Genomic DNA, 12,451 nt, shown 5'->3' on the forward strand with positions numbered 1-12,451 from the left:
CCAGTAAATTGAAGATTGTTTGCTAGTGAATAAATAATTACGTCATTTAAGAAAACTGTATAAATTGCTTTCTGTTGTAGACTGTTGCTCTTCATGCCATTGACCAATGGTTTGTGTAAGTTTAAAATTAGGATATGACCCCCCCCGCCACACACACACACACACACACACACACACACACACACACACACACACACACACACAAGTATGTTCATGTTACAAAATTATTGATTTTTCAAGATATTTAGTAGTCGGATGTATCGTATAGTTCAGTAGGAGACGCTCAGTATGTTACATTGCACGCACGTCAAGAATTTCGTACATAAAATTTATGTATGAGTTTCTACCAAAAAAAAAGAAAATCTTTTACACGTCAGAATTGTGTAGACACTGACTGAACAGAATCAGCATTGGTCTTTATTTTTTGTAGATGTCCTGCCAAGAGTAATTTTTTCTCCCAAAAAGGCCTATTTGTGTGATTGTTTGTGATGTGTTATGACATATTAAATACGTATATTACAGTATTATTATTGTCATCTTCTCCACATCACCGTCTCTCTTATTTACAAATTTTATAGTATAAGAGAAAGTTAAGGATGTAATAACAACGATATTAATGAACCACAATAGATTTCTGCTCACCACATAGAGGAGGTGTTGAGTCACAGACAGGCACAATGAAAAGACTGCTATACATTTAAGTTTTCAAATAAAATAGTCCTTCTTTAGAAACAGAAAACACACACACACACACACACACACACACACACACACACACACACACACACACACACACATGCGCGCGCACGTGCGGCCGCTATCCCTGGTTTATGTGATGTGACCCAAGATGAATGTCCTTGACAGTAATAAAATGCTGTAGATCCTCTGGCAGCACTGTTTTCTACCATTTTCAGCTGTGTATCACATAACAGCAGCTGTTATCATCAAAATTTAGACTTTTGTTATACAGTCTGGAACTACATTCTATACAGTCCAGAACTACATTCAAACAATGTATGGCATTATTGTCTGATCTCTTACAGATTCTTTAGTTAGTTCAGATAATGCGAAAATACAACAGCTGCACCCTTGCTTTTTTTGTTGCATCAGTATTGTGACCAAATGGGCGGTTGTAGAGACGTTATTATGTTGGTCATATGTATAGAATAGACTTTTTTAGCAGATTTCTCTTTTCAGTAAATAATTCTGTGAACTAGGTATATATATATATATAAATTGCACTGAGCTTATTACACATTTCTGAGTATCAATTTATATTTTAGGATCTCATGTTACATCTAATCATTATGAGAAATGTTTTAGGAAGTGCATAAACTTAATTACAGCTGGTATTACAGTACAGTAGTATATGATATATTTATTTGATAACTCATGCATTGCATTAAATTTTACTATGTTATTGTCATCAATCTTTCTTCAAATCAGAATCAACCTCACCAACATGGTCCGAGTGCTGTGGTGCCCTTGAAGCTGTGAGAACTGTAGTAACTGGCCTAGTCGAATTTATTCAACATCACGGTAGTCGAAGACTTCAAGAGACAAGCCATACGCATAATCCAAAATACAAAATAAGCATGTGCCGAGATCACACCTTACGAGGTAGTTGTCCACGTGGGACAAACTGTACATTTGCTCATTCAGAAGAAGAGCTTGAAAAGTAAGTGCTCATTTTACGGAAGTGGCATTTCCTTCATTGCTATGTAAATACAATTTCTAACATTTAATAAACATAAATTTGTTCTTTCATCTTTCATATTATGTGTAGTTATTTACTCTTACTCTCCTGATCCAACAAACCACTGCTGGTATTTGGCTTCGGCAGGTCGCCTCCAGTACAGTATTTTGTCTTTGATACCTTTTTCTCTTGCTCAAAGTATCCGAAGATCTGTGGCCACCTGGCCACTCCAAGTGTCTGTGTGAAGGGCTTCATTCTTCGGGTTTATTCTCTGACACTTCTCTAAATCTTGATTCCTCCTGTTTGTAGAAGTGACTTGCCCACATCAGTCTCTGTGTCTTGTCTTCCGAAACAACATTTTGTTCATCATATATCTTCCTGAGCTGCTTATTCTTTCTCTTTGCAATTCTCCTCTTGCACAAATAAGTCCAAATATCTTCAGGATTTTATTTTCAAAAACCTTTATCTTCCTCACCTTATATCTCATACTTAATAATCCACCCTGGATTTTCCATTGTTTGATTTGTCTTATACTTATCTATTCTCCACTTCTCTCTCGCATATACACTACTGGCCATTAAAATTGCTACACCACGAAGATGACGTGCTACAGACGTCAGGCAGAAGATGCTGTGATTTGCAAATGATTAGCTTTTCAGAGCATTCACACAAGGTTGGCACTGGTGGCAACGCCTACAACGTGCTGACATGAGGAAGGTTTCCAACCGATTTCTCATACACAAACAGCAGTTGACTGGCGTCGCCTGGTCAAACAGTGTTGTGATGCCTCGTGTAAGGAGGAGAAATGCATACCATCACATTTCCGACTTTGATAAAGGTCGTATTGTAGCTTATTGTGATTGCGGTTTATCATATTGCGACATTGCTGCTCGCGTTGGTCGAGATCCGATGACTGTTAGCAGAATATGGAATCGGTGGGCTCAGGAGGGTAATATGGAACGCCGTGCTGGATCCCAACAGACTCGTATCACTAGCAGTCGAGATGACAGGCATCTTATTCGCATGGCTGTAACAGATCATGCAGCCATGTCTCGATCCCTGAGTCAACAGATGGGGATGTTTGCAAGACAACAATCATCTGCACGAACAGTTAGACAACGTCTGCAGCAGCATGGACTATCAGCTCTGAGACCATGGCTTTGGTTACCCTTGACCCTGCATTATAGCAGGAGCACCTGCGGTGGTGTACTCAACGACGAATCTGGGTGCACGAATGGCAAAACGTCATTTTTTCTGATGAATCCAGGTTCTGTTTACAGCATCATGATGGTCGCATCCGTGTTTGGCGACATTGCGGTGAACACACATTGGAAGCATGTATTCGTCATCACCATACTGGCGTGATGGTATGTGGTGATATTGGTTACACGTCTCGGTCACCTCTTGTTTGCATTGATGAAACTTTGAACAGTGGATGTTACATTTCAGATGTGTTAAGACCCGTGGCTCTACCCTTCATGTGATCCCTGCAAAACCCTACATTTCAGCAGGATAATGCAAGACCACATGTTGCAGGTCCTGTACGGGCATACTGGATACAGAAAATGCTAAGAGTGCTGCCCTGGACAGCACATTCTCCAGGTCTCTCACCAGTTGAAAAAGTCTGGTCAATGGTGGCCGAGCAACTGGCTCGTCACAATACGCCAGTCACTACTCTTGATGAACTATGGTATCATGTTGAAGCTGCATGGGCAGCTGTACTTGTACACGCCACCCAAGCTCTATTTGACTAAATGCCCAGGCGTATCAAAGCCGTTATTACAGCCAGAGGTGGTTGTTCTGGGTATTGATTTCTCGGGATCCATGCAGCCAAATTGCATGAAAATGTAGTCACATGTCAGTTCTAGTATAATATATTTGTCCAGTGAATACCTGTTTATCATCTGCATTTCTTCTTGGTGTAGCAATTTTAATGACCACTAGTGTAATAACACCAGTCTGGCTATAGGTTTACATATTCTTATTTTGGTTACTCTTGAAAAAGAAATTTTATGACAGTAATGTTTTGAGTAATATGTTTTGCTTCTGTTTATTGTTTCTTACTATTTTAATATGATAATTTCATTTCATTGTTATCTTTAGCTACCAGATATTTAAACTTGTGTGCTTCTTCGAACATGTGATTATCAGCCTCCAGGGCATCCCACATTTTTGCCATGTAATTTCTTACTATCCTCATGAATTTTGACTTCTTGTCAGTTACCTCCGATCCAGCTTCTATTACTAATTTAAATAGCTTTCTTTTGAGTACATTTAGATCATCAACTTTTTCAGCAATAATGTTATCTCATCTGCAAAGGCAAGTACATTCATTTCTATTCCCACTGCCGCTTCGCTTGCTACATCTACAATTTCCTTTATTATTATATTGAACGAGAGTGGTGATATTCTCTCCCTGCCTGTTTTTAGGTCAAAAGCCGTGGAATATTCTCCTTTCATTTTCGCTATCCCTTTTGAGCCTTCCAGTGCAACTTTTATAAGATTTGCAATTTTCTGTAGTATTCTAAACTTTTCTATTTTGTCTCACAACTTTTCTCTGTTCCTGCTACTGTAGGCTTTCTTAAAATCAACAAACAATATTGTCATTGTTTTGCTGTATTCCTATTATTTTCATATGGCTACTTTTAGTGCGAGTATTTGATCAGTGGTGTATCGATTCTTTATAAATGCCTTACATTTCTCATCTGTTACACCTTTTAAATGAGGTTTCTACTTTTTCTGGAGAATCTTCTTGGCCCCGCTTTGTAGGCTGTTCTAAATAATGAGATACCTCTATAATTTCTGCATTCTTGTTTATTACGCTTTTTATGGACTGATACTATGATTGATTCTTTCCACTCAGCTGACAGTCTTTCATTATTAAAAATGTTGGTCAAAAGTTTGTGAATTTGTTTTGCACTACCTCATTCATTGTAGGTATTGCAGCTAATGGATCTACATTCTGTTTTTTATGTTGTTCCTCCGTTTCTGTACTTCCATCTTTGACATTTAAAAGCTCCTCAAAACACTTCTTCCAAATTTCTATACTTTTTGTTAATTTCGAAACCGTCTTACCATTTTTATCTATAATACCATACATCTGTGGTATACACACATCTGTGATAAATATCCTTTTCGGAAGAACCTAGTTGATATTGCATTCCTTGCAGTTTTTATCCCCTTCTGGTCTAAAGACACTCAAAATGTTCTCACTTTTCCTTCTGAGAAGATTTTTGATTTACCAATTAGCACTTTAATATGCTTCTTTGCTTTCATTAGAGTCTTTTTGTGGGTGTTTTTTCCTTTGCTACTCTTCTTTCTTTTACTTTTTTCTCAGATTTGTTTCTGCTGTTCCTTCTTCCATTCTTGTTTTTATCATTTCCCACTGGTCTTCAAAATCAAGCTTGTCTTCCATTGTTAGAAACTCAAATCCCTTTTGAAACTTGATGACAAATTCATGTGCCTTGCCATTATCTTTAAATTCGTCTCCATCACTATGCCATTCTTTTATGCTCTTTCTTCCCCTTAGATTTGCTACAGCTATTCATTGTTGTACATCTGTCATGAGTAAGTAGTGATGTGTACCTGCCTCGGCTCCTCTTGTAGTTTACACATTCATTACACTGCTTTTATGCACTTGGTCTACCAACACATGGTTTATTCAGTATTTTGTTCTGCTACCTGGCAATACACAAGTTGCCTTGTGACTGTCCTTCCAAGGAACATATGTGGCCATAATCCTTAGGCTGGCTGTAAATGTGTACACACTCCATTGTTATTGCTTTCAGCATGTAAGCTGTCTATCCCTCATATTCCCTTCCAAAAGCTCTCCTTTCTGATTTCAGCATTAGTTCTCCAACAATGAGCTCCGTATCATACCTTGTTGTCTTACTAATTACTTCTTCAAGTCTTTCATAGACACTGCCTTTCTTTTCATTCTCCAGTACCTCACTTGGGATGTGTAACATAACTACTCTTATATTTGTAAATCTGTCTCTTAGTCTAATAACAGTTATTCTGTTATCAAATGGTTGAAAATTGATTATTACCCCTGCTATTGTTTTACTGAGTGTGAAACCTATGCCTTTTCAGAAATTTCCATCTTTCGATCCATTGCAGCTTGGAATATGTTTCTATGTTTCCATGTTCCAGTTCCTGTGTATCTTGTTTCTTGTTTCTTGCAGGGCTGCTAGATAAATTTCATATCTGTTTTTCGTATTATATATAAAAATTTAAAATAAATAATATTTTTACTTGTGGTAGGTACAGAGCAAAGAATCGAAAAGCTGTTGTGAGAAGTAATCCTACACAATCCAAGGGGTCGGACGCAAACCAAAAGGAGAACCAGACAAATGACTTCCATACCAATGATAAGGTCTTCATACAACCAGATGACTTGCTTTATTCCAACAGCAATTCATCTATTACATCAGCCCCTTTTGAGAACTCTGTTTTAAGAGAAGGTACTGTATTGTTGTAGTGTGTCTCATAAAATTTATATTGTTTTTAAAGAGTTGAAGCTTTTCAGATTCTCTGAACTACAGTAAGTCACGTATACTTCTTGTGAATGTTGCAGGTTTCATTGGCAGTACAACACCTGTTCAAGTCCCATCAGTTGCTGCTGCTGTTGTTCGACCACCAGTTGGCGTTTCAATTCCTCCAGGAAGCTTCGAGTATGCAAGACCTTACAGTGCAACTTACCCTTCACCAGGCCCACAGCCAACTTCTTCAGTGTACCAAACGCCTCAGCAGCAAATGTTTGCTCCCAATCCAGGAAATTTCACGTCAGACATATACAGGTAGCATAAATTCTGTTAGATAGATTCTGTGAAAGTAATTGATAACCTCAGTCGTCTAGCCATTAACCCTAGTCATAAGTTACTCAGTGGTGAAAGGATGATGTGTTATTTTTTGTGCATATTCCATTGTCATTAGCTTACCATTTTTGTTCCTCAAGCCAGATGTTGTTTACCGAATACAAGTGTGGTGGACTTATAGGTGGTGTGGAAATCTATACAAGAATTGAAATATGTGTTTTGTCACAGTGAATTTGCTGATAAAACCCATTGACAAAATTATATACCAGCATTGAATAAAATGTGTATGAAGTAATAAAAAATCAGTGCCAGGCAGTAAAATGAGAGAGAAAGGAGCAGACAGACAACATGCAGGTGACAAACAAATGATCAAAACTAGATATTACAAGTAATAGAGATGTAATGTTCAGTAAAATAAAATACTTATGGCTATAGAAAACGCAGTTTATTATTGCGGAGAAGGAATTTGATAAAGTGTTTATACTGCAGTTATGAATAACATACTTTCACAAATGAAATTGAAAATATGCTGTCTTCTTTCAACACATCTCTTTGTAGTTGTCGTGATTTTTGCCACAATATTATGAATTTGTAGGGTTTCATGCCTCGAGTTGGTAAAAACAGAAACCCTATAGGTTTGCTTTGTTGTTTACCTGTCTGTCCGACTGTTAGAAACCCCTTTTTCTCGGGAACAGGAAGAAGTATCAAGTTTAAATTTATGTGACATACTGAGGTCTGTGGTCCCTAGGTGGTACAATAAATGTTAACATTTAAATCAATGCAATTAAAAGGTAGCAGCCATTTATGACTCATATTTTGATACTCACAAACACACTCATCAAAACCTAAAGGATACTTGTTGTCGATCTACAGTGATGAAATTTACAAGAAGTAATGTTTGAAGGTGCAAGTAAAGAAAAAAATTGTGTATTTGTAATCGTATCACACGAAAATAATAATAATAATAATAATAATAATAATAATAATAATAATAATAATAATAAATAAATAAATAAATAAATAAATAAATAAATAAATTCTTTTGTCATTTGCTATCCAACATCAGACTTGAAATTAAAACAATTAGTAGTTCTGAATTCAGGTTGACTGGGTCGCAGTGGTAAAATAAAAAAAAAATCAGGCAAGGAATAACTTTACTGCTCATATGACGCATTTCAGAATTTATCCATCCGATATCCAGGAGAAATTACTGCACTTAGATAGGGTGTTTCAAGTTGTATGTGAAACAAACATCCACAGACTATCTGTGAATGTTTGTCTCACGTACAACTTGATATGCAATATCTACGAGCAGTAATTACTCCAGGATATCTGGCGATTGATAAATTCCGACATGTGTTGTGTCATTCCTTCCCTGATGTTTGACTTTTACCATTGCAACCCAGTCTGCCTGAATGGAGAACTACTGATTATTATAATAATGGGTACCTGCCTCCTGAATGATTTTATCACATTTACACGACGTGCCCCTGTTAAGCTGAGCCAACCCAGTGGAAGGTTGGGTAACCAAACTCAGGGGGAAACTGGGTCAGCGAGCTGACAGGATGTGGAAGACAGTTGAAGACAACGGGAAACCACCACTGGAATTACTTCTCCAGACGTTCATGGGGTGGACCTGTTTGTACGATATTCCAGAGGTAAAGCTGCCTCTCAGTCGGAACTCCGGGAGGGGAATACAATGAGGACTCCAGAGAATAGGGCAGATGGAAAAGGAAAGAAGGAAGAAGAAGAAGAAGAAGAAGAAGAAGAAAGAAGACGTGTTGAGGATAGGGACTTGTAATGTTTTAACCCTTCTCCAGAAAGGGAAATTAGAAAACACCAAACATGAAATGACAAGAAACAAATTGGATGTACTCGGAATGTGTGAGGTGAGATGGGATGGTTGTGGAGAACTAAAAAGTGACACATTCTGATTGTACTATACAGGTGAAGATAAAAATGGAATGCATTGGGTTGGAATTTTGATAGGTAAAAGATTAAAGGACAAGGTTTTCAAGGTTTAATGTGATAGTGGAAGAATAATGATGATTAGACTGAGAGGGGAAAAGAATTATTTATCATCCAAGAGCCTGCCAAAAAAGTTGTAAAAATCCTAGCCAAAAGAGAAAATATATCTTGGCAGACAAAGGGAAAGTTTCGGACTGCTTACTCACTCTGAAAGAAACTTTGTGCACATCTCAACATGGTTTGTTTGGAATATGCTATATGAATATCAGACCTTCTGACCAGGCGAGGCAGCTTAGTAGGACAACAGTTCGTATCTCTGTCCTGCTCTCCAGATTTAGATTTTCCTAAATAACTTGGGGCAAATGTTGGGATGGTTCCTTTGGAAAAGTACAAAATTGTGTTTCTATCACAACTTTTTTCAAACCAAACTTGAGCTCCATATCTAATGATCTCTTAATAGTATCTTAAACCACTGTCTTGCTACTCATATTTTCATCCAATGTAATGTGCTATCATTTTATGTTTTTAGGTGGAATATTTCATATTTGTTTGAATTATCTGAATGTTTTATATGCATCTATTTGACAAATAATTCAATCTGAGTAAATGCGTATTCACATTAAATCAGTCTCTTCCCTTTATTCCATCTTTTTTGCGTTCTTTAGTAATTAACGGTTATTAGCTTGCTTGTGCTGGAATACTGATGATGCTGTTGATGATGGACTGGCCAACTCCTTAAATCTTATTTGTTTGGTAACAGAGAGATTTTAACCTCAAGGAAAGGGCATAGTTTCTTGTTACAAAAAATGCCTCAGTGAATGTACTTGCTGTATTTACAGCTTTAAAATATGATGATATTGTAGATCTAAAAACAAATTTTTTGTGTTGACAAATTTGTTTGTGGTCACTATGATAAACCTACAGCCATCTACATCTTGACGAATTAAATCTCGGGTGAATGGTACGAGTGTGCACAGGACACAATATTTCGGCGGTAATGGACCACGTTGCCATCATCAGGTGCGCTGATGTACTGATTGGCAATGGGCCGGCGCCAGGTATATATAGGACAATCTCCTTCGACCGTCAGGTGCTTCCTACGAGTCGGTGCGGTTCGTGCCCCACGCACGGTCCAGGTACAACGTCCATTCTTCCACCGTCTGGGTGCTGTGCCTACGGTCTCATCGTTATTCTTCCCTCCTCCCCGAAGTCGAAACACACTGGGAAATATCCGTTTTCTTCTTAATCTGGGTGATCGATGGTTCCCACGCCTTGCTAAGGATGTAACTGCTGTCACGATTTAGTTGTGGCTCCCTTACTCTAATCTCTATGGCTTCTTTGATGCGGTATGAGCTGTCACCAAGTAGATGCCGCATCTTCTCAGCGCAATCCTGTCGGGATAGGATCACTGTTGCGTTGCCCTTGTCTGCAGGTAATATTACTGTCTTGATCTTCTCTTAGCTCCCGTATGGCGGCCCTCTCCCTGTAGGAGATGTTCGGTTTCATAAGCTTTGTTTTGGTTAGAGCTCTGCAGGTTTTGTGACGAACTTCTTCAGCGGCTTTCACGTGGAAGTCGAGCAGCTGTTTGTTCCACTGTGCTAATGATGTCAGCAATGGGTACATCTTTAGGAGCCGGGGCGAAATTCAATCCTTTCTTAAGAACCGAAATACCGTCGTCATCCAGTTCCTTGTTATTGAGATTGATGATGGTCTTTCCACTGCCATCAGAAGGTTGTTTCTCTGATATACGTTCAAACTTGGATGGCTGTCGTCCAGCTGATTTCCTCTGGGTTGAGTCCGCTGTGACTCATGTGACACCATCAACCCAATCCCACATCCAGGGGTTGAACCGGTTGGCCAGTTGTAGATGTAACTGTAGGAGTTCTTTGTTGGTAGTGTGAAAGTGCCACCTCGTGAAGCGAACTCTCTCTTGTACCAAAGCTAGGCTGGCACATTTCTTGATTCTTCTGGCTGCCGCTGAGTCGATGACGATTCAACAAACTAGCAGGGGACATATTTACATGAAAAGTAGACATAATCACAAGGAAACTTAGCCAATCTGGTTCCCATTCTGCATAACAGTAACATCACACAACTTCAAATCGAGATTGCTTCATTTTTATATATGTATCTAATTGAGAGAACCTTGTACAGTTGTAATTGATTTTTACTAAGTGGTCAGAAGTGGAGACAGTTTGAGATGATTTCATAGGAGCCACGATACTTGAGGCTGCTCAGAAAGTCCTCAATTTACTGATATGAAGACATTTCAAACTAAGGTATAAACTTAAGAAAATAATTCAGAGTACCTTCTCTCTCTCTCTCTCTCTCTCTCTCTCTCTCTCTCTCTCTCTCTCTCTGTGTGTGTGTGTGTGTGTGTGTGTGTGTGTGTGTGTGTGTGTGTGTGGGTTACTCCATTCTCCAGTTTGTCAGAACAGCTCCTAAGGTGCTTCCCTTGTGCTTGGCTATGTAATGTGATATGGAAGGAGGAGACTATCGTGGAATTAATAATAAGTAAAATACTAAAACCTCCTCCTTCACATGCAAGCAATTTATTCAGTGTCACATACAAAACATCACTATCACAGGGAATATTTCAGGCAGACTTTATGTATGCTATTGTCAGACCCCGTTATAAGGGATGTAGTAAGACAATTACTAATCATTACCAATCATTCTCACTATTTAAAATCTTCTCAGAGATTATGCATGGAAGAACCACAACGGACCTGTCCAGAAATTAACTTCAAACACAAACTGAAATCATATCTGCTTGATGACTCCTTCTGCTCCATAAAAGACAGAAGCTAATATACTGAAAGCCATATATATATAATGATGTGATGAAGCAACCGCCGGTTGCGAAAGCTCGAAATTTTGTGTGTGTTTGTTTGTGTGTTTTTTTATTGTGCCTATCCACTGGCACTTTCCCACTTGGTAAGTCTTGGAATCTTTGTTTTATATATATATATATATATATATATATATATATATATATATATATATATATATATAAAGATTCCAAGACTTACCAAGCGGGAAAGCCCTGGTAGACCGGCACAATAAAATAACACACACACAAAATTTCTAGCTTTCGCAACCAACGGTTGCTTCTTCAGGAAAGAGGGAAGGAGAGGGAAAGACGAAAGGATGTAGGTTTTAAGGGAGAGGGTAAGGAGTCATTCCAATCCCGGGAGCGGAAAGACTTACCTTAGGGGGAAAAAAGGATAGGTATATACTCGCGTGCACACACACACACACACACACACACACACACACACACACACACACACACACACACATCCATACATACATATACAGACACAAACATGTGGAAGTTTCTTTGTATTTTATAGTGTGTGTGTGTGTGTGTGTGTGTGTGTGTGTGTGTGTGTGTGTGTGTGTGTGTGTGAGAGAGAGAGAGAGAGATATTGAACATAGTTAATGATAAATCACTAATGCATAACAAGAGGAGGATAATCTAAGAAATCATGCAAATTGTCAACATCTTCCCATATTTTTTGCTGAGAAAGTGTACTATAGTTGCAAAATCGACTTGTTCCATGTCATTGCATAAGGTCACAGTTATGATCCATTGAAAATGCAAGTAACTAACTAGAAGCTTTCGCACTTTGATGTTACTTTCAGACATCATATGGAAAATAGGAAATCCCCAGGTATTCAAAACTAAAATAAAAGGAAACCTCTTTAGTCACTCATATAATTGATCAGAATACTTGGTCTCGGAGATATAAATATCAGCTAACACTATCAATTAACACTAATGTTCAAATTAAAAATGTTTTAAACTTTACAGACGACTGGTAGTGCTCTGTGGTAAAGTTATACTATGTGTATTAAAGACAAATAGCAGCTGAGTAGTACAAGTGGCTTTCTCAGCACTGCTGCTTTTTTGTTAAGGTATGTAGTAATAAAATAATCTAGAAGTCATTTGCATAATTGTCAATGT

At 38.1% G+C, this 12,451-nt stretch overlaps 1 protein-coding gene across 1 annotated transcript in view; it reads left to right on the forward strand.

The window, feature by feature from the left end:
- The window catches only part of LOC126267412 (roquin-1), a 246,290-nt gene that overhangs the window by 89,501 nt on the left and 144,338 nt on the right, over positions 1 to 12,451 (forward strand). The window contains 3 exon segments of the mRNA XM_049972641.1: positions 1,447 to 1,678; positions 5,960 to 6,159; positions 6,273 to 6,495. Of these exon segments, the coding sequence (XP_049828598.1) occupies positions 1,447 to 1,678; positions 5,960 to 6,159; positions 6,273 to 6,495 (655 nt within the window).

Source organism: Schistocerca gregaria, chromosome 4, assembly GCF_023897955.1.
Source record: "Schistocerca gregaria isolate iqSchGreg1 chromosome 4, iqSchGreg1.2, whole genome shotgun sequence".
NCBI lineage: Eukaryota > Metazoa > Arthropoda > Insecta > Orthoptera > Acrididae > Schistocerca > Schistocerca gregaria.